At 38.3% G+C, this 27,643-nt stretch overlaps 1 protein-coding gene across 1 annotated transcript; it reads right to left on the bottom strand.

Moving 5' to 3' along the window:
* Window positions 1–372: 372 nt before the first annotated feature.
* Window positions 373–21,727, bottom strand: LOC122639687 (probable serine/threonine-protein kinase At1g54610). The gene is made up of 8 exons (XM_043832581.1): window positions 21,197–21,727; window positions 20,130–20,414; window positions 19,652–19,969; window positions 16,866–17,093; window positions 11,692–11,792; window positions 7,750–7,864; window positions 2,388–2,861; window positions 373–938 (listed from the first exon to the last, which is right to left on the bottom strand). The coding sequence occupies exons 1-8, from the start codon at window positions 21,605–21,607 to the stop codon at window positions 726–728; spliced, it is 2,145 nt and encodes a 714-aa protein (XP_043688516.1). The 5' UTR covers window positions 21,608–21,727; the 3' UTR covers window positions 373–725.
* Window positions 21,728–27,643: the final 5,916 nt, after the last annotated feature.

Genomic DNA, 27,643 nt, shown 5'->3' with positions numbered 1-27,643 from the left:
TCCTCTCTATTCCATTGTCAACACTCTGGGGAAAAGAATCGAACAGGTTATGTTCAACCAGATTTAAACACCCCCCCCCCTCTACCCAGCCTGTGCAATCCAATCCACATATAATCAATACCAAAACCCGAATGCATAATACTACGAAGATTATGTTGCTATCGATTTCTGAAACTAAGAAGAGGACACAAACTCAATTCCTCGGTCCATATATTTGACATAATTGCCTCTTGATCCCAATCAAACCGATGTAGGGCTCAACAGCTACTGCCATGTTCTTCCTCGTTCACAACCTAGAGTGTAATGCTCCCACAGAATGCTTGCAGTTTAATATGTACAAACCCAATTCATGAATACCATCAGCCACCAATCACAGAAAACGAGTATCATGCTGCATTATTACAACATTAATTTGTAATACTATTCTAGAAAGTATTGGGTATGAGCTAGCCACAAGATTACCCGACAACTTAAATTGAGGATGTAGAAGTGGAGAAGAGATGATCAGTTGAACAGAACTATTTGAGCTCGGAGATTTTGTCTCCAGAAAGCCCTATTCAGATCAGAGGGTACAGTCACCCTCGATTAATCAACATTTTACGTCCCTGTACAACACCTGCTTGTACCTTGCCACAAGAGAATCACTCGCCATAAACATTTCTCTGAACCCTTTCACCTTGCCCCGGCATAGATTTTTGGATCCATAACCCATGTAGGTGCCTTGATTACACAACTCCACGACCAGTTGCAAACACTGGATTACCTGATACCTGGTTTCCATCAGGCTGATCTTTCCTAATTTTTGCCTTGTCAAGCCGTGCTCGACGAACTACTTCTTGGATCTGGCGATCATGTTCCTTCAGCATCTGATCCACATTGCCTGAAGGAACCAATAGTGGGCCAGAGTAGTGACTCTTGTTGCCCCTTGACCCATAACCCTGTCAAGAACAATTAATTTGACAAGCATTAATTATTGGCTAAACAATTGCACAGATGAATTCACAAAAAGACTTCATGTTGTGTGTGCTACCCATCTCATTTTACCACCTATGGATGTGTCGTAGTGTTCTTGTCAATCCTACTAAACCGAATCCATCGGTGTGGGTTCGAACCATCTCATTTTGTGGGTATATGATCTGAAAATCTTTCCATCTAAATTGGTCCAACTGAGCCATAATAACCAGCTTGTGGATGTGTGGGACATAAATGATTACCGCAGGTTATCACAGAGGGTTTAATGCCATGTTATCTTTGATGACAGCTATGACAGATCTAATGGAGCTGTTGGATTGGCATCTGTTTTGCTGTTTCACTCTCACTTTGTGGCAGCATATGTAAATAATGGTTTTGTAGGGAATCGCAAGAATCAGAGCTACAAGGAGTATATCAGGGGCTGTAAGGAGCAAAAGAACAGGGGTGGGCACATGTTATGGTTCAGATGAACGGTCAAGAGGTTGTTAATACTCATGCAAAGGAATGACAAAGGCTGGCCTTGGGAATGATTTAATTTACTATAATGATGTATGCAATCTTATGGAAGGCTTTAGTACTGTTTGTTTTGTAAAGAAGACAAGGGATTAAGTATCTATTGCCCATAAATGGGCAGTGAAGGCGAGAGTTAATAGGCTCTCGAATGCTGTCAAGACAGATGTTGAAACCTTTTTATTTTCTTAAGTTATTTTTCTTCTTTAAAAAAAAGTATGCTCAATACACCATGTAAATGCATAGTTAACTATACTTTTTCTGTTCTTTTTTTTTTTTGGTGAGAGGGGGGGGGGGGGGGTGGTGGTGTTCAAAAAACAGTGTGCTTATTAAGCATGAACTCAATCCACACATGCAGTTTTCAGCCTAACAATCAACTTCACTAGCAACCCTATGCACTATTACAGCGACAGGGCCCATCCAACAGCAGCTCCTCATCCTCTCTCATCACAACACACATGGCAAGTTATTAAGGGACATGGTAGGGTCTACATATATGCAGGGCTGTAAACGGATCGGATTCGGCTCGGATAGTGCTATATCCACATCCGCATCCGATTAGCTATCGGACGGATTCGGATAGTACTAAACGGATACAGACACGGATACGGATCGGATATTTTATCCGTTTACATGTAAATATAGCTTTTCGGATAGCTATAGCCTATCCGTATCCGTTTAGCTTTCGGACGGATTCGGATAATGCTAAAATGGATACGGACACGGAAACGGAAACAGATTTTGGCTATTCATTTACACCCCTACATATATGGTCAAATATAAGTGTTATTAATGGCCTAATGTTATAAACATTGGGATTTAAAGACATCTGATTCTTCAAAACATTATATCAATTATTTAGAGAACTAGATTTCACAGAAAGGATAGTGGGTACGAGATTTTACCAGAATCGGGCCCTTGTTGCTGGTTTTTTCTTCTTCTTCCTGATAAGAACCCACAAGAACCTGAGCATGATGCTTTCTATCCTGCCTTCTGTTGGATTCCTTTGGATCATTCAATGATCCAGGAAGCCTTCCCATTAGGCTTGCTACATCTGGTTGTGATGGACCAGACTTATCTTTTCGATCAGGTGGAAACAAATTCCTAGCCGCTACTAAACTAGACAAAGCTGATAAGTCAGACCCAGTTGAAACCTTCGGAGCATCATCCAGGTTTCTCCCAGCTTTAGCCCATGCAGACCGGTGAACCAGCGGCCCTGAATGTGAAGCTCTTTTGTGCAAATTTCCCTGGGGATCTTTAATTGCTTCTTCTGCTTGTGATTGTCTAGGTGGTTCAATTGGAAAGCCAGAAGCAACTTCCTCCTGATGCGGGTTGAACTTCTCACTTCGACTCTTTGAATTGGGCTGACCTTGTCTCTTCTGAAATTATGAAGCAAGATTAATAAAACAGACACAGAAATACAGAATCAAAAGGGAAAGGGAAACTAATTTTTAAAGATAGCCAAGTAATTTGTGTGAATAATGAAGAACTCAGAATAAACCAAAACACTGCCATGCCATGGATTGTTTGCCACACATAACACTGAGAAACCACAAAGACATAGTGATAAAGAAATAATGGATAAATAAAGATGTCTTTCATTTTCATGCTATAGATTGTTTGCATACGTACGTGATATTGAGAATCCACAATGAGATTGATACGGAACTAATGGAGAAGTAAATATGCCATTCCTTCCAATTAGTGTGTCGAATGAACCAATGTGACAAATAAATCACCTAAATGGCATATTTTAGTGGAAATAAGCTCTGGGTTGGGTTATGTATGTATTGGGCCTTTAATCCCATGTGTTTTCATTGTGATGGGCCACTTTAATAGGCCTATAATATCTAGAGGCTAGGCATACGGAATTAGTTAACTGACTCTGTTTTAATTGTTATTAAGTGTTATAGTTAGGCTGGATTAGGATTCTACAAGTCCAATCCTGTTTTTCGGTAGTTTCCTGGTCAATCTATGTTACCTAATTAGTTAAGAATTGGGTTAATCCTTTTCTTTTTAGTGTTTGAGTCTGTTTTTGAGCCTTCTATATAAGATTGTAAGGGGGTCCAGCATTGTACATGAATTTTGATTATAAGAAGCTGTCTTTGCTGCCTATCATGGTATGCTCTCCCTTGTGTGTGATCAAGGTTTAGCTGATGTCTGATCCAACCAACCACCTTGCGGTGGGAAGCCCGGGTGCTACTCTCTCATTCTCTTATTCTTTCTTCCATTATATCTACTGTTTTCTGTTGAATTTTCACTGCTACTCTGCCATTACTATTGACTGTAGCTCTGTCCAGATTTGTTCTCGTCATTTTCTTCAATACTACTCTCATTAATCTATCTATATTGTTTTTTCAAACTTCAGATTGGCTGGTTGGTTAAGGGAGTAGGGCTGCTTATTACCCTTTAATTGCTGAAGTCGAATTACCTGTTCTGTTGGTCCAATATTTCAGAAATTGATTTCATAACATCTGTTCTGTTTGGGTATTACAATTCTTCTGTTTGATTAACATTCCGGTTTGTGAATTAACTGATATACCCTTCTCCTAGTACCACTAGGATTCCTTCATATTTCTAGATCTATCCATTGGATCAGACTGAGATTTTCAGCAAAGGTTCCTCTTTCTAAGAAGAGAACTCTACCTGAATTTTGGGTCCATCTGGTTGTCTGATTTTACTACATGAATTTTCTCCTATTACTGGACTTTTGTTCTATGTTTCTCGATTTAGTTTTGGTACTGTTTTACTTCTTAAATCAGTATTACATTACAATGTACATCGAGTGTTTGTATTTTTATTTTTCAAAGATTTGTTTTCCCCCATTAACTGGAAAGGATTCCCTGGAATTGCTACATTATAGGCAACTCTGATGAAGAAACCAACCAACCAACCAATTACTATATTGTGTTAGTGGGTAAAACTTTTCAAAATGACCTGCACTCAAGGCAGCACAAATATCTGCCACATGGTAGATTAGATAAGGCCCAAATTTTGTGGACAGGTAGACTCCGAGGTTGATGCAGTGGTCCAATCGACACTTTAACGTCCAGATTCATTGAATGTCTAGTTTCTAATCTTAGATTCCTAATCGCATCAGGAATCCCTCAGTCCAGAATGTGGAGGCTTCCTAGCAGCCTTATTTCGGTCTCTTTTTTTTTTAATTCCCTACTGTAATCATTAGTTAGGCTTGAACTAGGTTATTTAATTCCAATCCAGTTGGGTTGTCTTTTATTTATTATTTTAAAATTGCCTGGACAGATTAGGATTCTCCACAACAGTTGGTCGATGGGGAGTTTTTAGAGTCGCTTTGATTCAGTTTATATTTATATATATATACACACACACACACACACACATGAAAAGGGCTACAGACCCTCAATCAAATTCAGAAATAAAGAAAGCTCTTTGGCTGTTCAAGTCCTGTAGATTTCAGGCTTGAACATCAGTGGATTCAAGCGTGGTGCCCAGTGGATTCTGAGTTGCTGTGGATTCAGCAGCTGAATCTGGTGTATTCCAGAATAGAATTTGGTGGATTCCAAACCTTCAGTTTAGGTAAATTTCCTGAACTCACTTCTATTCCTCCATTGAATTCAGGTCAGATTATCTCTAAATAATCACCAATGATTAACTGTTTTACCTTGTTCAATTCAACGACTGGTTGTTGACCAAAAGTTTGAAGACTGAATAAAGTTCAGCCATAAATTGATTTCAGTTTGACTTTCCTGTTTTCTAGTTAATTTCCTGTTTAGAACTCCCAGTCCTATTCGATTTTCAGTCTCCTAGTGTTATTCAAACTCTTAAAAATCTGGTTTTCTGAAGCCAAAACATTATTTCTATGGTTCTGACTGTCGTTGCTATTTAATCACTAATATTTGTGTAGACACTGAATTTTGTCACCCCAAAGACCCTCTGGCAGTGATTAAAAAAAATAAAATTCCCCCAGGAAGTTTCCAGGCAGAAAATGACCATTTTCCCCTAGGGTGAATTGGGTGTCCAAATCTCATCAAAATTGCCCGAAACTTTTAGGATAGCATCATTCCATCATAAAAAAATTTGCCCCCTCTTGTGCAAAGAGCGAGGAAGGAGCGGAGCTCCCTTTGCGCCCCCCCCCCCCCGCGCACCACCACAAGGCGTACACGTTTCCTGCATCCGGATCCAACAATTAGCTCCTTATCTGAGTCTGCTTTAAGCCCTAAACCTGTGCATCAATTTGTCAATTCATCATGGTTTGGGTCCCCTGCTTACATGTAAAATTTCAGCCCGAACAGACTTCACAAAGTGGCAAAATATAGGTCTGAAAATTCAGGATTATGGGAGAGTACAAAGTAGTGCACAAAGTACTATAGGCATCCATGGACATATATGGGGATGCATGCCGAAAAACAGGATGGAATTTGATTGAATTGGGCTTTGTAATTTGACATAATTCCAAACCATGTACAATCTATCCCACAGTTAGATATGCCACATCATTGTTCCACACTTCCACGTGGCACAATGAATATGGGCCACTAAGCTTATCAGAAGAGGGGGGGGGCACAAATGAGTTTCTCCCTTAACTCGTAGGACAAAATGCAGTTTCTTACAAGTGAATGAAGCAAATACTAAAAAAATAAAATAAAATAAAAAACCTAGCATAGCAATTGGTCAGAGGAAATTACGACCACCCACACTGTGCCCGTATCTGTCAGGGTTTGGTATAATCATTAAGACTGTGTTTGGTAACGTTCTGCGGAACGTGTTTCTCTATTCTTTTGTTGTGCAAGAACGGAAAAATAGGCAATACGCGTTTGGCAAAATGGTTTGTTTTTTTGTTCCCAAAAAACGAACCAGATACCTTTTTGGTCTCTAGAACGAGTTTGACGGTTCCACAGAACGACTGAAGGTCACAAAATCAATCAAATTAAGAGGGGAAAAAAACGAAAAGGAAAATCAAAACCCACCCCAAAAATCCTGATTTCCTCCAGCAGCGGTTGGAGATGGCAAAGCACAGAGCTTAGAGAATAGCTTGAGCTGTGTCATCTTCAACCTCGAGTTGGTCATCCACTGGAGGTTGATTTAGGGCAAAACTGTGTCATTTTCAACATCGAGTCAGCCCCACTGAAACTTTTTTTTTAATCAAGGAAGAGAAGAAACCAGAAAAAATAAAACCAGCAAAGAGCCCTAGAACCCAGGGAGAGAGGCCTCACGCAGCGGATGCAAAAATGAAATCTTCACACTGAAACTTGGTGATTCACTCCGGCCTGCGATTTACTTTTAGGATTCGACAGCAGAGGTCTTCCTTGAATGAAGAAGTTGGCTTATGAATACCAGCTGTGTAACTGGGTGCTCTCTCGCTCTCTTTCTCTTTCCTCTTCTTGTTCGAGCCAGTCTTATTCCTTCCCTCTAGGTTTGATCTATATTCTAATTCTTCTATTTCTTATTTTTCTTCTCTTACTATTCCTCTTCCTTTGTGTATGCCATTGATACCGTTCAGGCGGTACTATCAAATTTAAGAGAAAACTTTACTGAACCATTATTCCCAATCGATTAGCCTGTAATTTGGGTTGAAGACAGCCTACCCTTAGGCGATTCAAACCCTAGAACCTTGTCCTTTCATGCTTCTCCCACTTTGAGAATCAAAACCATACTCAGATCTGGTTTCTCAGGCACTGCCCAGATCTATTTTAGCCAGTTATTATCATCAACCTACTTGGTTCACAGGCATGCTATTGGGTGTTTGTAAGAGCCTTACATCTCAAGACTGGTGCCTGAAATTTCAGGAAGAACAAGGTTTAGTTGAGTGAGATCTCTCACTAGAAACCAGTATAGATCTCCACTGGTTCCTTATTCTACCGTGAGAAAGAAGAAGATATGTTCTTCTATTTACCAAACACCATAGTTGTTCCAGAACAGTTCTGGAACAGATTTGCCAAACGGCCAATTACAGACAAAGAACATTGTTCCAGGCCAAGAACATCAAAAGACGTTTCTGGTAAAATAAACCTGTTCTTGACAAAGAACGTTACCAAACGTAGCGTAACAGTCAGCAACAGACATGGCATGCTAAGAACCATGGGCCTGGGGGCCCTCCCTGCCCTCCCTTTCCAGGCAAAGAAACAATGGACATGGTTAGAACCTAGGAAGTGAAGTCCCAGGACAAGGAATTGACTTCCAAAGCAGTATCCATTAATTTTGCATGCCAATAAACTTAAAGAGCACAGGAGAAAGGCAAATAGGCAAAAGTAAACCTTCTTATAAACAGATTATAACATCCATCATTACCTGCATTGACAAGACCAATTCTGCATTGGCATCAGGTGCTGGAACTGCCCTAGATTCTCTCGGTCCTTTCCTTTCTAGGTCAGACCTCTGGGCCTTGCTTCCTACCACTCCTTGTCTGCGAGATTCAATAATGGGGTAACATCAGTAGATCCACTCCAAGGAAGTAAATTTATATACCTATTAGAACTATTAGGAGGATGGGAAGGGCGGGGGAGGTAGGATTACAAATTCTATTGTAAACACATTATAGAATATTTACCAAAAAAAAAAAAACATTATAGAGTAACACCATGATAACATTTACTCAATCTGAACCACCATAGCGAATAAGCAACATCCCGTTTGATGAATGTAGTAGTAAAATAAATTTGGAAGGTTATCTATACATAATATGTTGTTTTTAATTAACACTGAAAGCTTTATGATGTGACAGTATCAGAAGTATCAAAAGTAATCCCGTCACAATAAATTTGGAAGGTTATTTATACATAAATGTTGATTTTTAATTAACACAAAAACTTTATGATGTGAGAGCATCAGAAGCATCAAAAGTAATCCATTCATCAGAGGCCGAAGGGGTGCAGAGTATTTATATTCTGATGCAGTCCAAGGAAAAAGGTTCGGTGGTACTGTTCACGTGGTACCGTTCTTCACAAAAATTGTGTGGGCCTCTCAATGGACAACTTTGATGGAGGATCCTGTTGAAAGATCTTTGTTTGCTACTGGAATATTCAGTTGAGTTCAAAATAGCAAGTTACTATTTTGTTTAGTAGTTGTTTATTTCAACGTTAGTAGTTCCTTTGTTGGTAAGCAAGTATGCTACTTAGTAGTTGTTATTATGGGACTTTCTATTTTGTAGAGAGTTCATAAATTCAATTGTTTCTTAGATTGTAGTAAAGGATCTTTCAAGATATTAGAGAGTTTCCTATTTGGTTGTAATGATCAAAGCTTATAAATAAAGAATAAGGGCACACTAGGCCACAGCTGTGATGTTTTGAAAAACTAGCTCTATATGAGTGTGTGCGCTGCGGTGAATCAGTTACTGGTGAATCCTTGGTTTGGGACTGGTGGTGAAGCCTATGGTCATATCCCCTTCTTCCCTTCTTCTTTTTCCCTTTTCTTCTTCTTCTTCTTCTTAACTATTCTGCAGAGTTTTCCAGCAAGCTTCCTTACCCAACTGAGACCTATTTTGGGTTACTTCTGATCTCTATTTTGTGATTCACTGTTTTGTCTACCTTTGCTTTTGTTCCTCACATAATGTTCTGCAGGTTTTATCTAAGTTTACTGTCATACAATTACCGTTATGTCTATTCTGAGTTGCAGAACTTCAGACGTGTGTATCTTTCTAACCAGTGGTTGGATGGTTCTCAAATTTTAGAATGTTACTCCCATCTTCCTTATCTACAATTAATCCAGGATTAGTGTTCATCCAAGCAACCAATTGTGAGCATAGTTGTTTTCCTTTAAATTACCAATTCTGATTTTTTTTTAATTTCAATTTTCTGTCCATATTTGTTGTTTCTAATCTAACAATCACTTGCTTTGACATTTTAACCATAGACACACCCCATTAGGGCCTCCATTCAATATTAGTTTCAGCCCCATCAGTCGTATGGATTGAGAGTTATATCCATGTTCAATTTCTGCTCATATTTTGAGTTTTCTAGCTCACTGCGATACTGGTTTCTTGTCGGTTTCTAGTCTTGGCTTTCATCATAGTCACCCTAAAAAGAAAGAAGAAAGTCCATCTACCACTTCTAAAGATTGAAAGTTCCTGTTGGACAATCCAAACAAAGCGACTGCTGGTTGGCAAGAGGATTGGTGATCGATCCATCTGAGAAATGTAGGAATCAAGTATGATTTTATTTATTTTATTTGAGCGCGAAATGTTCTACATGTGGAGCTATTTTTGTTCATTAATATACTCAAGGTTTCACTTTTAGTGCTGGTTCCGACCAAGTCCAACTAGTTCTACTCAATGCGCAATTCTGTGTTCCAACCAAGAGCTGGATTTGTCTCAATTTATAAAATGGCTGTACGGTCATACTAAATAATTCCTAATTGTTGACTTGACTATCAGAATTAAATAGAAAATGTGGACACTGCTTCATACAGAAAGTTCTCTTTGTTTTAATTATTCTGAACTTCTGTTAATGTTGGTTCTAGTTTATGTTGATCACTGTGTTATATTCTGCTCTTATTCTTCAAGCAATCTCTTTATTGAGGAATGAATTATCTTCTTTCTCGTTGGCTCCAATATCTGAGCATAATTGCTCTTCTGTTCAAGAAATTAACTTGGGTTTTAACCAACAAAAAAATAACGGGTTTCTCAATCTAATTAAGTGAAGCCACTAAATCTCTAATTACATACCACTTTAATCTTCCATATCTGCCATTTTTCCCCCTAAACCAGACCTCCTCAAGCGATACTAATTTCTCGATAACTGGTTGCTGTAACCTCCTCCAGTTCTCAAACAATTGCAGTTTTGCCTTAAAAACATCCAGCCTATGAGTGAGGAATCCAATTTCCTCAACTGCACCTTCAGACTATCTATTCAACAGTTACCATTTCGAAAAAAAATTCAATTATTTAGAACAAACCCGCCTAAAAATTGAATCTCAGTGCTGAAATCCTACTCTCTCTAATGTAATACTGATTTTGTAAGATTAAAACAATACCAAAACAGAATCGGACACAGAGAATAAAATTCCAGCAATGGGAGAAACCTCATATAACAAAATCAGATAATCAGATGGACCTGAAAAGCAGTGCAAGTTCTTCTTTTAACAAGTGTACACCTTGCTGAAAATTCCAGCACGATCTAATGTTTAGATCAGAAGATAACAGGGAATCCTAGTGTGACCAGGAGAAGGGCAAATCTGGCAAACCAATAGTCAGTTAATGATCAGACTACAGAAATATGAACTCAATTAAAATCTGAAGTCATACTGAAAAAACCAGATGAAACAGATCATTAGAGAGTGACTACTGATTTCAGTATTCAAGGCCAAGAAGTAATCCTACTTGAAGTAGAACTCCATTAATCAGCCAACAGAATTTGCTAGGTCTGAAAACAAAATATGAAAGGTAACAGTATCGCATGAAAAGTTCTGCAATCAGAATTGAGATCAGGTATATAACTCTCGTCCAAAGCAATAATCCTACTGATGACAGGATTAGAAACTGCATAGAACTTTAATGGTCAGAATAGCAGAAGCTGAAACAGTACCTTAAGAAGAAGAAACAGAAAGCGTAAGGGTAAGGACAGCAGGGCTTCTCATCGCAAGGTGTTTGGTTGTATCAAACACAAGCCGAACCTTGATCACGCACAAGGAAGAGCATACACTTCGTGTACAATGCTGGACCCCTTTACAAACTTTTATAGAAGACTCAAAAACAGACTAAACCACTTAAAAGGAAAGGCCAAACCCAATCCCCCTAACTAATTAGGTAACATAAACTGACTACGAAACTTAAAGGAAAATTTTATAGTATAGAAGACTCAAAAACAGACTTAAACACTTACAAGGAAAGGCCTAACCCAATCCCCCGTAACTAATTAGGTAACATAAACTAACTACGAAACTTGAAGGAAATTTTCATAGGACAGTCATACAACCAGCTATGATCAAAGGCCCAACACATACATAACCCAACCCATAGCTTGTTTCCAATAAAATAAAGCCCATTTCTATTCTCTAAATTTGGATTTCAACAGCAAATTAGTAAATTGTGTAACTGGTAGTTCATTATAACAATGTAAAGTATAACAGAAAGCAAACTAGAATATGCATCTACACACACACACACACACAAGTTAATCACTAGGATGATAATAAATTTGGATTTCAACAGCAAATTAGTAAATTGTGTAACTGGAAGTTCATCATAACATGCACCAGAATGTAAAGTGTAAACAGAAAGTAGACTAGAATATGCACCTTCTAGCTTCTTCATCCCTTATTTTTGCATCAAACTCCTTGCTTGGAGGATACTTGGGTAAGCTTGATGGATCACAAGCAAGAGGTTTCATAGTAAAAAACTGACCAAAAAATACATAAATAAGTCTACGCAGTTATGACAAAATCATCCACATACATAGAAAAATCAATAAGTTAATGTTACCATACAAAAAATAAGTGAATATAAAAACAACTTCAATGCAATGAGAGATGGTTGAACATAAAGTAAGAAGTCCTATACAGTAACTTGAGTAAATAGCTTACGATCATGCATTGGATTAATAAATAGGACAGTGATCCCCTTAAAATATTTCAACAAGCAGTTTCTAAATATGGAAGTGTACAAGTATCATCATGCTTCATAGTTACACACCTATCAGCAAAAGAATCAGGTCAAATATGCAATGTTTAGCCAATCAAATGGAAAGGATTTCGACACAAACATGATCAAACCATGGTACAACACTCAAAACTGCAGTACATTAGTACACATTCCTATTACACCAAAAATCCTTTTTCTAGGCATTTGATCTCTTCTTAACATCCAAAGTCCAAGGCCAAGTAATTGTAGATGATTCCTCGAAACTCATCTTTGGACCTTCAACGAAGCAGTAGGCTACAAATTTTAATATATTGGCAGTGAGTTCTAAGAGTCATAGACCCATTATTCGAACTACAAGTCAATATAGGTGAGCTCAGTGGCTCCCACAGACCACACAGGCCGTGGACCTAAAAGGCCAAGAGAAGAGCTTGACAGCAGTCACAGCACCCTGTCTACCCCTTAGGCAGGTCTGTCCCAAGCTTTTACACTTTGTTTTCTTCTTTTTGTTATTATGGATCAGTCCTAGTTGAGCAATGGTTCCACCATGCAGTGCCCACATTGGATGAAATTGAAGTTTGTAGAATATAGACAAACTGAAGCAACAGTTCAATCCATGCAGGTTAACAGATTGAGGATGAAATTCCTAACAATCCATTTGGATTTCTAGAGCTCCCCTTCTCTTCTCCAATGAATATATTTCTGATTTCCAGTTCTGCTACACATACACAGCACACACATCAATCAATCAACCAGGTTAGTTTGTCCAGGTTTCTTTTACATTCCAATTTTCTGCACAACAACAACAGCCTTATCCCAACTAAATGGGGTCGGCTACATAGATCCTTGCCCTCCAATCAGCTCTATTCGACGCCATACTTGATATAAGGCCTAGGCTAAGCATGCCTTTCCTCACCACTTCTCCTAGGGTTAATTTAGGCCTGTCCCTGACTCTTTTAGCTCTCCCTCAATCTGAATTAAATGACTTCTCCGTACTGGGGCATCCAACAGCCTCCGTTGAACATGGCCGTGCCACCTCAATCGACTTTCTCGTAGCTTGCCCTGAATTGGAGCTACTCCCAAATCAGCTCTAATATGGTCATTCCTTACTTTATCCTTCAAGGTTTTACCACACATCCATCTTAACATCCTCAACTCCGCGACACTTAGTTTATCTATATGACGCTTCTTAACAGCCCAACTTTCTGCACCATACATCACAGCCAGTCATATAACTGTCTTATAAAATTTTCTTTCAAACTTTAAAAGAATACATCGGTCACACAACCATAGTTGTCAAGGCAACGCCTAGGCATCCAAGCACCTTGGTTACCTTGGGTGCCTTGGCCGCCTACATGGTGTCGCCTTGCTTTTTTACCCTCTCCAGCGCCTAGGGTCGCCTACACGCCGTGACAACTATGCACACAGGATTTCAACATTGCATAAGCAACTTTTCTATTCATTCAAATTTCTGTCAATGTTGGCCTCCCTTACAAACTTATATAGAAGACTAGAAAATAGACTTAGACACTAACAGGGAATGAGGTCTCGCCGAGATCTCAGAAATATCTCGGTTTTTTGAAGGTCCGAGACGAGACCTTATACAAATAAATTAAAAAAAAAAAAAAGACATCAACTCGACCGAGATTTCGTGTCACGGTCGAGATCTCGATTCGATCGAACCAGACCAAACCCAGTTATAAAAGGCCCTTATCTCGACCAAGACCAATCGAGATTTCTATAGGTCTCGGTCATCTTAGTGGGAAAAGCTATAGACTTCCAACAAAATAGGGCCTATTAGAGACCATGTTCGTTGTAGCCTACCAACCTAGGGTCTGAAATCAAACTCCTATTTGGACTTTGATTTTTCAAAATCTGATAGTGTCATTGTGTTTAAATGGCTCAAAATAGTTTGTATACCAAGTTTCATCACCTAACTAGGTAAAAAACCCACAGAAACCAAGCAACGAGTTCAACCAATAAAAATGCACCAACTCGTTTTCTGCCTAGCAGAAATCAAGTCCAAAACCGAGACCTTGAACCATGGACACTAAAAAGGAAAGGCCTGACACAATTCTTAACTAATAAAGTAACCAAAATTGACTTGGAAAGTGAAATAATAAAGGAAATAGACTCAAAACAGGACTCTAACTAAACTAATGAAGTAAATCCCGTTTTATTACTCTCGACCCATATTTTAGGCTCATTAAATTAGCCAATTACAAAGTAAACCCATGGGATCAAAAGCCCAACACCTACATAACCCAACCCAAAGCTAATTTTCAATAAAATCGCCCTTTAGGTGACTTATCTGCATCACATAGGCTGTTTTTCATTGTCCGTACGTTCCATTGCCACAATTCAAAATAAAACTTTGAAATTGTCAATTCTAATTTGAAGAACATGGACAATTGAAAAACAGGAAGAAAAAAAGGGGGGAAGCCTGTTACATTATAAGCCATAAAGCTAAGATGGGCCATATCTAGGGAATTCCCCATCCACCCAACAAACAGAGACTTAAAATCAAATGACCACACAGCAAAAAAAGCAAAATAGCCAGAAAGGCTTGGGCTGTCCCTCAGCCAGTGATCACTCTGGTCCCCAACCCATCCCAAAAAAGAGGTATCACAAGATTGCTGAAAATGTCGTCACAAAATATACAACAACAACAAACTCAGCCTTATCCCAATTGAATGGGGTCGGCTACATGGATCCTTTTCAAAAGAGAGTTGTTAGAAAAGAGCGAAATGAGAGAAGAAAAGAAAAGAAAGTATGGCGAAAGAGGAACAGCCCAAGAAGTCAGGAAAATATCAGCTAAATCGGGTCGGCAACATGGATCCTTGCTCCAATAGGCTCTATCCGAAGTCATACTTGGTACAAGGCCTAGACTCATGGCATTCCTCACAACCTCTCCTATGGCCATTTTTGGCCTACCCCTAGCTCTTCTAGCTCCTTCAATCTGGATCAGATCACTCCTCCGCACTGAGGCATCCTCAAACCGCCGTTGAACATGGCCATACCATCTCAAACGACATTCTCGAAGCTTGTCATTGATCGGAGCAACTCCCAAATCAGCTCTTATACGATCATTCCTTGCTTTATCCTTCCTAGTTTTTTTGCACATCCATCTTAACAGCCTCATCTCTGCTACACATAGCTTCTCTATGTGACACTTTTTAATTGCCCAACACTCTGCCCCATACACCATAGCCGGTCGAATAGCAGTCCTATAGAACTTTCCTTTACGCTTTAAAGGAATACGTCAATCACACAGTACTCCGGTCGCGCTTCTCCACTTCAACCATCCCACTTTAATTCTCAGTGAAACATCATCATCTATGTCACCTTCCTTATTTACGATTGACCCCAGATATTTAAAATAGTCACTTTGCAATCTCTCTCTCTCCAGAATTTTCACCATGTCATTTTCCATCGTAGTGTGACTAAAGTTACACCTCATATACTCCGTCTTTGATCTACTAATCTTGAAGCCTCATGTTTCCAGGGTTGATCTCCACAACTCTAACTTATCATTTATCCCTGCTTTTGTCTCATCCACCAAAACGATATCATCTGCAAAGAGCATACACCACGGGACCTCATCTTGGATGCTCTTGGTTAATTAATCCATGATAAGCGCAAACAGATAAGGGCTTAGGGCTGATCCCTGATGTAATCCAATCGTAATTGAGAATTCTTTGCCCTGGCCTCTGACAGATCTCACATTAGTCACCACGCCCTCATACATATCTTTAATAACATCTATATATTTATAGGACAGCCCTCTCTTCACAAGGACTTGCCAAATTAAGTCTCTAGGGACTTTGTCATAGGCTTTTTCCAGGTCAATAAAGACCAAATGGAGATCCTTCTTGCTAGCTCTACATCTTTCCATGAGCCTCCTCAAAAGGTAAATAGTTTCTGTCATCACAAAATATATGCTTCCCAAAACCTATTGAATCATCCATCTCCAAAATTCTTGTTTCACCCTTCCCAGTGGCTTTTTTTATTTCCCCTTTTTCCTTCTGTGGAGGTGGGGGTTGAGGGAAAGTGTTTGATACATCTCTTTGCAATATGAATGAGTCTAACTTCCAGCAATCTAGCTATCCACTTAGGTTTGTTTCTGATCTTAGTGGGTACTAGTCTCATTATCCTTACAAAGCAAGTCACTTTATCAGTTCACCAGGTTAAGCCTCTCAATTTCATCACCACTGAGAGAGATCCAGACAGACATGAAATTGACGGGAGAAAATCCAGGAGAACTAATAAGCTTGACTTCTATTGCTTGTTCTTCATCGCTTTTTTCCCCCTGGGCCTGGTTTGACACCTTGAGAGTTGAGACTCAAGATAACCAATCGCCTCATTCCCTACGCAGCAGAAACCTAGGTGGCACCTTGACTACTATGCAAACAACACAATAAAACATTTTGGGGGCAACGGAAGTAGATGTCAAAGTCAAATGACCAATAAAGAGAAGTAAAAGTATAAGTTGTTGTTGCCCTCATGAGAGCCAGCTAGATCCAATTAAAGTAGGTTTATTAGTTAATAAGTCAAAACATGGTGCAAATAAGCTTAAAGCATGACAAATTTGAAAGGGCTTACAGGTCAGACATAAAAGCTCACAAAAGAAATTCCAGCATTCCAACCAAATTCAGAACACTTCAGGGGAGACGACAATAGCGCAATCTCATTAAAACAAATGTCATTCATAATGTTCAGCCAGAAGAAAGAGAGAGGGGGGGGGACAAAAGAAAGGGCCATTTATTGATTCACATTCATACTTCAACTTCATCATACCCTCCATAGAATCTTTTTCCCAATAGAAATTGCATACCTCACTCTTCAGAGCAGAAGCTGCAGTTCCACGATCTACAGGATCTATAGAAAGCAAAGTTTCCATAAGCCCTAATGCTGGTGCAGGGAAATCCTTGAACAATTCTGCAACACATCTTCTATATGGTTGTTGGGGTTTGAAAATGGTTGCATGTGGTAGTTTTGATTTTCTCCAATACTCCTCAGACGGAGAACCACAAAGCTTGAAAATTTTATGCAGCTGCTCCACCTATGACATATAAGATCGGAATCAATAAACATCAGTGGTTAAGATCCAGTTGGAAATAGGAAATTAACTAATACAACAGCAAACAATCAAACATATATAGACAGCCTGCCGACCTCACAAATATACAGCCTCCCTACTTACAGATAGTGTGCAAAACTGATGTTATGTGGCACTGGATATAGGAAGCTTACAAGATGCATACAAAAACATGTAGATGTTATGGGATACCGGTTGCAGCATCACCCCCAACATAAAGAATAGCAGATCTTGCTAGCAAAGCTTATGGGCAAGCAAAGAATAACAGATCTTCCTATTCATATTCCAAACAGGTGAACAGCCTGAAACTGTCATACTAGCCAGCAGAAACACAACCAACCCCCACCCCCCAAAAAAAAAAAAAATTTAAAATCTAGCCTGCAGCCACTGCATCCATATGGATGAGTAACACCATAACTACCTAAATTGGACATATGATAAAACAAAGTTGCTTCCAACATTTGAATAAGTAGACCTAGATTATTAAGCTGTGAAACACCACAATCTTATCACACACACTAATCTTTGTGCATTCAGCTTCCCCACTTCCAGTCAAGTCATTACCAATATGTCTGCCAGAAAAAGTGAGATATAAGGAAGAGAAATTCTAAGCATTTTTGGCATCTAGGTTTGCGTTAAGATAAGAAATGAGTAAAAGTAGTGCAATGAAACTATTATTTATAAATTGCAACCCATCGTTTCACAGCAAAAGCCAAGATTACCTGCGTATATCAGAAAAAAATACCTGGAGTAGAAAGCTTATCTATATTTCTAAATCTACACAGACCTAGTAATGAGTGATGCAGAGGATTAACCATTATAACCCCACATGTGACACCACAAAAGCATGGAAGGAATGTCCTACCTAGTGGTAAGTTTATTCAGAAGAAATTATCTTTCCACCAAAGAAGTGGCTGAAGTAGATTGAGTAAGCACCTGGGTATTGTTCATGTGAAGTGTGGGGATAAAATTTAGGGCTGATTAGTAATTTTTTTTTACTTATTTTATACATTAATAATTTGGTTGCATAGTGGGGCCGGAGAATTTTATTCAACTCTTTCAAGTCAACTGATCAGATTTTAAACTAAGAGTTCCGGACATTTTATTCTTTCTCTATTCGGGAGTACTAAGATGAATTATCCGTAATTTCTAAATTTTATGGGTTACATCCATTAGGAGAGAGTGGTCTTTAGTCATGTGGGGTCGATCATGAATCAATTTTCTTACTAGTCTAGGTTTACTAATTCAAATGTTGGAAGCAACTTTGTTTTATCATATGTCGATTTAGGTATAGTAGAAAGTCCTGGCGTTTCGTACTAGAGAGTTGAAGCCTAGAGGTAGGGGTTTTTTTAACCTTCTTTTGAGTTAGAGGTAGTGTTGTGTTGGTGTTTTAAGTCCTGAACTTCGGTTACTTAATGGAAATAAAGCGTGAATTTTCTAGTTTGGTTTTAAACTTTTTAGGTGATGCTACATCTACTTTCAGTTTTGTTGATTTCAGTTACTTCTACAAGCAGAACCCATAGCTCTGAATTCCTATCTAATCATTTTCTTTCTCTGTTTGAATAACGGGATGGGAAATCTGAATCAATACAACACCATCCTTTCTTTTGAGTTTTTTTTTTCCCACCTTCTGTTAGAGGAGCCTTAACAGATGACAATTGCACAAGGTTTGGGCCCAGAAATTTAGTCAGAACCTGGGGCCTTTAAGACCTACTAAGGTTATCCATTTGGACTGAGAACAAGTGGAACGCAGTTCTATCAGACCATTGCCACACCCTAAAAATTTTAGGCTGAAAGGACATATTTCATGCAAATTCTGAAATTCTTATGTTAGTTGTTTATCTGGAAATGAGAGTTCCAACAGGGAAGATGACATTTTTTTGGAATACCTATCGATTTAACTGAGTGATAGCTTATTTTATTTATATTGAATCTAGTTGACCATGAAAATTTTTTGAGTTTAGGAAAATGTTAGCTATTCATAGGGAAGGTTTGAATGGTTTCTTGCATTTCTAAACCCATGAATACTGATTTTATCCAACATTCCTACTTTGATTACTATTTGGCCTGTTGTTGCTGCACCCAATATCCGTAGGTTTGTATCTCTATATACCCATCCTACATCAAAGAGTATGGTATACAAAGCAACTTTGTATTGTAGAAAATCAAATTAGGAACTATAATCCATGGATCATTTTATGTTGACCTCACGACAAGGGCTTAACCAAGTCCCTTGCTTTCATTTCATTTGGCTTGTGAGGTAAGTTGTACAAGAGCAAAAGAATATCCAAATAATGGAGATATTTATGTATTCTAACTTATTTCCCATAAGCAGCTCAAAACCTCTCCCAAGACTATAGTTCACGGTGATCAGGAATCTGGCACTACAACCATAAAATCAGACACTACAAACTAGGAGGAGAAAGAACTGGACATTGCATTTTGCCTGCTGCAATGAATAAAATGCATTAAAGTGAACTAATCCTAGATTCCTAGGTGTTTGGTGAAGCACAGAGACTAACCTCAGTTCTTCCAGGCATGATGGGCTTTCCAGCATATAATTCTGCAAGTATGCATCCAGTACTCCACAAATCTACAGCAACTCCATAGTGACTAGCACCAAGTAAAAGTTCTGGCGGTCGATACCAAAGCGTAATAACACGGCTTGTTAATGGCTGAGTTTGATGAGGATCAAAGAAACTTGCCAAGCCAAAGTCCGCAATCTTCAAGATGCCGGCATTGTCAATTAGGAGATTTGAACCCTTTATGTCACGATGTAGAATACCACGACTGTGACAATGATCAAGTCCACGTAGAAGTTGCTGCATGTAACATTTAACCTGCCAAAAACAAATTAAATCCATAATGCTTGTTGCTCCCACAGGTTTGATTAGTGAGTCAGTATGTAAAGAATAAGCATAAAAGCTGGAGGCAATGACAATTTGGTTACCTCATAGCATTGGAAAACAGGAGGATAAGTCAGAACTAAACAATGAGTACCTGTTGTTCTGTGAACTTAAGCCCTGGGTATGAAGCAAGACCAGCAAGATCATGCTCCATATATTCAAAAACAAGGTACAAGCTGCAAGACATCCGTGAAGTAACCAATCCTTCCAGCTTAATAATATTTGGATGATCAAGCCTACGCAGAATATGAATTTCCCTTGCCATAAACCGAACACTTTCGGGCTCCAGGTTATCAAATCGTACTTTCTTCAAAGCAACAATCTTTCCCTGATCAAGATCCCGAGCCCGGTATACATTACTGTAAGTTCCTTGACCAATCTGCAAAAATGACAAACCATTAGAAGAAGAACGAAAGCCTTCAAAAAGGAAATCCCACAAACAATGAAAGCAATAGGTGAAAGTGAAAGCAAAATGAGGAGGGTGGGGTAACAATAACTATATTCACCACTTGGAGGAACAGAAAGCAAGAACCTAATCCCTTATTAATGATAGGACATCATCTTTCTTAAACATCTAAAGGAGAAAAATTAACAGTTATGGCTCCAAACTACTCGGAGCAAAAAAAAAATGGAAAAGCAGACTGTACAAACAAGCAAGCAATAGGCATTTATCTGTTTCCTGGACACTATGTAAACTAACAGTTTCAACTCCAACTAATGCAATGATCTATATTGGACATGAAATTCAGTTTGACTTCCACTCCCCTGAACTAGCACTGGGCCATTGAATTTGTGAACTCAACAGCTGAAGTCAACAGGAAATGCCCACTTTGACTTCATCACCATGGCAACTATAGGACATTGTTCATCATGAGTAAATGTACTGGTCCAGAGAAACAATTTGTCATCATATAAGAGGGATTGCAGAATGTCAAAAGAATAAGCCATACTGTGACTGGCATGGTCAGTAGGATGGATGCACATGACAGTGCACGTTTCCACAATTGACCCACTAACTGTAAAATTTCCAAAATAGATTACAAATACTATGCTTTCAAAACTTGGATTTATCAAAGTTGAGATCAAATCACCGATTCGTTGAAAAAAATACCCATGATATGAAGAAATTCAAGTGACTACTAAATGAATTAAGGAGCATACTTTATCCAGTTTCTCAAAAGAATCTGCACGGCGTGGTACCCATCCCTTGATAGCTTCTCCAGCAACTGCCGCAAGCCAGGCCGGCCAACCAGCAGCAACCTGCTCACCTTCTGTAGCCTTCGGAATGCTGCCCATTGTAGGATGTTGAGTGACCCCATATTCAGTCTTCTCTCTCTTCCTCTCGAAATTCTCACTGTGCAACCGAATCGACCCATTCCCTTGCTTCTCAACCAACACAACTCTCCCATCTCTCCCATCCGGTCTATCTTTCGCACGGAATATTTCCTCTCTCCTTGAAGAAGCCGCCCGTGGCACACGCAACAAATCGGTCGACGATTTACTCGACAACCTGTCTCTTGGACTTTCTCTGCTATCTTCGATGGCAGACGACTTAAAACAAAGGCAGCCCATGATGCACCAACTTACCCCCAAAACAACCCTCCTTCACAAAGAAAGATCACCACTACCAGAAGCTTGGGTTTCTGTAAAGTCCTCTTCTTCGACTTCCATCAAAATCCAAAACAAAAGGAGATGAAGCAGCGAAAAATATGAAAACCCAGTATAAAATTTACAGGCTTTTTCAACTTCAACCGCCTCTACACCATGAATGAACCGAAATACTCTTACACAGAGAAGTCAACAAATTTTTTTTTCTTAAAAAAAAAAATCTCCAAGAAGAGCCTGAAACTTTTCACTTACTTTTCAACCCCAGAAGTCGAAGCCGAAAAAAAACTGCAAATTTTTCAGAGACAATACAGATTACCTTGAAGCAGTTGAGCATAAATGTGATAAGAATCAGCTGAAACCCTAGCGACTGATCTAGGGCTAGGTTATGCTGCAGTTGAACTTATTCTTAGCCATGAATCTAGGGCATTGTTAAATTAAACAAGGAATTTTACCAAATAAAGAAGAAACAAAAGAATTCCTTCTATCTCCGCTACTCTCTACACGTATATATTTTATCAGTCTCTCTCAATCATGAATCATGAGACAAGCGAAGAACCCCTATCCATGTCTCTCTCTCTCTCTCTCTCTCTCTCTCTCTCTCTCTCCTTGCTTTTAACTCGAATCAGTAGAATCGTTGAAGAGGAAAGTTGTCTGAGTCATGATTTACTACTTGATTTTCCATTTTTACAAATCTTTTTTTTTTTTCTGATTCTGCTTAGTGTCTTTTGGTCTCCTGTAAGGAACATATGTGCCTTATCTAACTCCTCATTTGTTACCGTTAGAGGGGTTAGGTACAAGAATATATTCTCTTTTTTTTTTCTTTTTCCCCCTAGATCCGGTGTTTGGTATGTATTTTTGTGATACATTCTAGGTCGATTTCGTATTCCCGGTGATTAAAACAGTTGTATTCTTATGTTATGTTTGATATGTATTTTATGTTGATTTCGCATTTTTGAACGATAAAAATAACTATTTTTATCATCCAAAAATACGAATTCGACTTAGAATACAATCCATAATGCATACCAAACACTGCCTAGGTCGATTTCACATTCTTAGATGATAAAAAGATAATGCATACCGGTGATAATGTTTGATATGAATTTTTGTAATATATTCTAGGTTGATTTGGCATTCTCTTGGTGATTAAAACAGTTGTATTCTTATGCTGCGTTTGATATGTACTCTATGTTGACTAGCATTCTCTAACGATAAAAACAACTATTTTTATCATCCGAGAATGCAAAATCGACTTAGAATGCAATCCAATAATACATACCAAACACTGCCTTAGAATGCAAATTTCTAAATCGATTTCGCATTCTCAAATGGTAGAAAGATAATGCATATCAAATACAACTTTAGTCTTTAACTAGTAACTTCAAAAGTAAATTATTTCCCTCATTTTGATTATTATTATTATATATATCCTATTCTTTAGATATTTATTTGGATAAAATCATAAAAGTAGTGATCCATCAATATTATATTTTTTATATATGAAATAATGAACAATAATGAATAAACATAATAGAAAAATAAAGAGCATGGATCATCTTGTTGAGACTTTATGAGACCAATTATCGATTGACTTATGTGTGACCAATCCAACCATTGAATTATTATATATCCAAACTTAATTTTAGGAAAAAATCATTGTGCCAATAGTGTGGAGAACTAGAGATGCTTCCCTATGCCCTTTCATTTTCTGACCATGTGATTCTCACATTGACATTCTCTCTATTCTTTAACCAAACATGATCCTTATAAACAAACAGATTCCTAAATCACAATTGGTGTGACATGAAAGATTTTCCCACGCTAGCAACATGGGAGACCCTCACCTAATAATTTGTTGGGAAATAGATTGATGCCTGGTTGCACAACCCCGGCACCAACGGAATTTAGCTCATCTCCAGGGAGCCCAACATGCTCAGGGTGTTGCTAGCCGTTGGGTTGTGCTGCACACATCCCTAGGTGTGCATCGAGATGTGTGCGGCACAGCTCAGCCACTGGATGCCCCCTGGGCATGCCCTGGGTGCTAGGCTCCCTGGAGACGATCCTGATCCGCACCAACGTGGGGGTCAATGAGAACACGCGTAGGGGCATCAATATGGATAGAATTTTTTATTTCATGGAAAGTGGAACGGTAATTTTGCGTGCATCTATGTTTGTGCACAGGGGCCATGGAATCAAGGGACGTTCTTTTTTCTTAGTTTTATCAATATTTATACGTATTAGATTTTTATTTGTAGTCTTATATCTTAAACATAAACTAGTGTACCAAGTCAGATGTTTTTTAACAAAATTCATTAAGGGAGATCAAAACTATAATTAATGAGCTCACTCATATTCTCCAAGTATCAAATCTCACCTTATATATACTATACAATCGCTTTGCCTGAAAATATCTATTTGAGTTATAATCAAGGTTTAAATTCGATTGGAATTGGTTGATTTTTGCTGATTCAAATCGGAATTGTCCGACTTGATTCCAATTATACCGATTCTCAAACCTCTATTTTGAAACGGTTATGACTTATGAATGCACTTAGTTCTTAAACCTTTTGATCACTTTGTTTATTCTTTTTTGGTAAGTAAAACAAAAGAAAACAATGAAATTCACCTCTAATCTGCAATACTTTAAAGGGTTGATGTTCTCTGTGCCGCAGCGCAGCCTGCGCTCAGACATATGTCATTTCACCCACCCCCATGTGTTTGGGCGCAGCCTGCGCCATCAGCACAGAAAATATTCTCCCTACTTTTAAATAAATAAATAAAAAAATAAGAAAGAATGTTACATGGTTGCATGCAGTGCGCCACCCCTCCGCCAAGACACGAGGACAAGAGAAATGATTGTCGCGTCTCCATGAAAAGGCGAAATTTCCACTCTGAATGCAAAGGCTCTCTTTAATCTAATTAATATTCTTAAAACAGCCCACCCAATTGACTAATTCCGTTAGTGATGCCATAAAGCTTAAACATTGGATTGCTTACTAATGTGTAGAATCAACTGCAACCCTTTTTACCCCTTTTCAGTTTTGACCCATGAAAGAAAGATACCCAAACCAACTTTAAGCAATAATAGAATTTCCGGCCCACTCTAATATGTCTTGTGATTCTTCTGTCACACATTACCCTAAAAAAAAAAAAATCTTGTGCCACACACATAAGGAAAAAAGGGTGGGTGGGTTGGCAATACAAACTGTAAGATAGTACACTTACTTTTAATGGCAAAATAGTTGGCAGCTGATTCATTCAAGTCCTTACTTTTGTCATGAAAAGATTTGAGTCTCTCACATGGTTAAGTTAATTAGTCATAGATATTGAAATACCTAACCTCATAAATTTCAGGGTGTCAATTCGTTCGGTTTTGGTTCAGTTCAAGATATAATATGTGTAAAATCGAAACTGAATAAGAAGCTAGTTTCCATATTTTGAAACCCAAATCAAATCGATTTGATTTGGTTTGGTTCGATTCATTTTAAACGGTCAGTTTCAGTTTTTGATTCTAAAGTAGGGGTGTCAATCGGTCAGTTCAGGTCAATTTTGGTGTGGGAATGGTGAAATCGAAACCAAACCAATAAGAAAGTTCGGTTTTCGGCTCAATTTGGTTTTGGGTTTACATCGGTTTCTTGTATTGGTTTGGTTTACCATACATATTTATATAAAAACTATAGAACAATTATGTTTTTTAATGGGTTCCATGCTGTTATTGGTTTTTTATCGGGATAGATTGGTTTGGTTTCGATTTCAGTCAAAGTTTTGAGTCGGTTTTGGTTTAGTTCGATTCGGTTTTGAATCGTAATCCCCCAAACTGAAACTAGCCCAATAAGAAATTGGATTGAGTTGAACCGGTTTATCTAGTTCGGTCCCAACTTTGACACCCGTATCTAAATTAACATCCTTACGTAAATTGGGAGAGTACTTGTTGTAGGAACATGGTTTTTATTATTGATACTAGATCTGTTGTATCAGTATATCGTTGAGGCCGATACTGATACTTCACTGATACCGTATTGGCATAACGATCCATGGTAAGGATAAATCGTCTAAAAACATTTTCTTTTATAAGAAAGTAAAAACCAAAATCATCCAATATTGACCGATTCATATTGATATTGATATCAACCGAGATCAATACTAATACCAATACCGATATTTAAAACCATGAAGAGGACTCATCACCCATTTATTGTCCATTTATTGTTCTACACAATCAAACCAACAGTACTCTTACCTTCCATACATCACTGCAATGCCCTAATTTTATGCAAAACCAGTAATCCAACATAACCAGTTTATTGCATCCCTTCATAGTTCCTATAACTGCACAAACAGTGAAACAGTTATCCACATAAAAATCATGCATTATGATAGATATATAATTATATATGGTTCTTTCTCAATGAAGATCTCTCATAATGGAAAGGGAGAGGGGGGGGGGACCCATGAAGCCAACAGCTAGTTTTGTCCCACCACATTAACCACTAATCAAGTGTCTTAAAACCCACACCTAATTCATTATTGTTAAAAGAAGGTTATTAATTTTCAGTTTAATTTTTGGTTAATTAGAATGGTGGGTTAATTTTTTTGGGGTAAATTACACGTCACCCTCTGATTTTCAAACAAAATTTAGATCGCCCCTAGTTTTTGAAAAAACTTAAATTACCCCCTCTACAGTAACGGTGTTAGTCTGTCGTTAGTTATTGGTGTGAAAGGACTATTTTACTCTTATACTAAAACATTAGAATTAAATTTACAATACTACCCTTCCTTCATCTTCAACATTGGTCAAGGGTAGTTTAAGGATTTAAATTTATTTAGCTGGTTGACATCATCACTTAACAGCATAAAACTAACGGTAAGGACGAAGTTATCATATTGGGGTCTAAACTAGGGGGTGATTTGAGTTTTTTCAAAACCCAAGGGATGATCTAAGGTTTATTTGTAAACTAGAGGGTGACGTGTAATTTACCCTTATTTTTGTATTTAATCAGATATTTAAATTAGGATAAGTTTGATTCAAATTATAGTTTCTTTATTTCAAAGCATGAATTTGATAATGTTGCAAGGCAACGACGTGGTTTGAATACCTTTATCTCCTCTCGTTTTGTTTTTTTCTTTGTGAAGCTAATGATAGGTTTGACATTACTTCTATGTGTCACGTTTGGTAGACGTGTGAAAATGTAATCACTTTTGTATAACCTTTTTTCTATTCTTAATTTTACATTAAAATAGGTTTTAAATTTCAATTCAAAAAATAATTAGTAAGGCTTTTACGTAATGTTATTGAGTGCAAGCCTCCTAAAAGAATTTTTATCTTCTCTAATTCTGACACCTGTCAATGCCCTCCAATTCCTCACATGGAAGTTCCCAATTCCCACCAATTCCTCACATGGGAGTGAAATGACCACTTACCCATTGCCTTGGGAACTCCCATGTGAGGAATTGGAGGGAATTGGCATGTGTCAGAATTGGAGGTGATAATGGTCCCCTCCTAAAAAGGTCCGTCTAATACAAGAAAAATAAAAAAAGAGTATAATTGTAAAGAGAAAAAGAACCTTGAAAGGCAATATGACCCTTGCGTCCAAACATAATGGGAGGGTGAAATGACCATTTTATCCCTATGAAATGTGAAAATTCCACCGTTATTGATGCTTCCACAGCACTTCCATTGGCATCCACGCTAACGCAGGAGCCAAGCTGCCTCTTAGAAATCCTCTCCTAGTCATAAAATAAAGGGCCTAGTTTCTCTCCCCAGGTGAATAGGGTCCCATTCACCACGGGGTGGGAGAGGACAGTAAAGGTATTGGGATGGTATTTTGGAACATACTAAAATCCTAGGAGGGGTTTGTGAATCCTAGGATGGTGGGTGAACTGTCCTCTATGAGTGGAGGGAAACTTGATCCTATAGCAACTATTTGAGTGTTAATCACCCAAGAAAGAGAGAGAGAGAGAGGGGTGGGGGAAACACTATTAGATTGTATATTATGTTAA

Source organism: Telopea speciosissima, chromosome 9 (assembly GCF_018873765.1).
Source record: "Telopea speciosissima isolate NSW1024214 ecotype Mountain lineage chromosome 9, Tspe_v1, whole genome shotgun sequence".
In the NCBI taxonomy this organism is placed as follows: Eukaryota; Viridiplantae; Streptophyta; class Magnoliopsida; order Proteales; family Proteaceae; genus Telopea; species Telopea speciosissima.
Note: the sequence above shows the minus strand (reverse complement) of the source record. Positions and strands in the feature narration are given on the sequence as shown.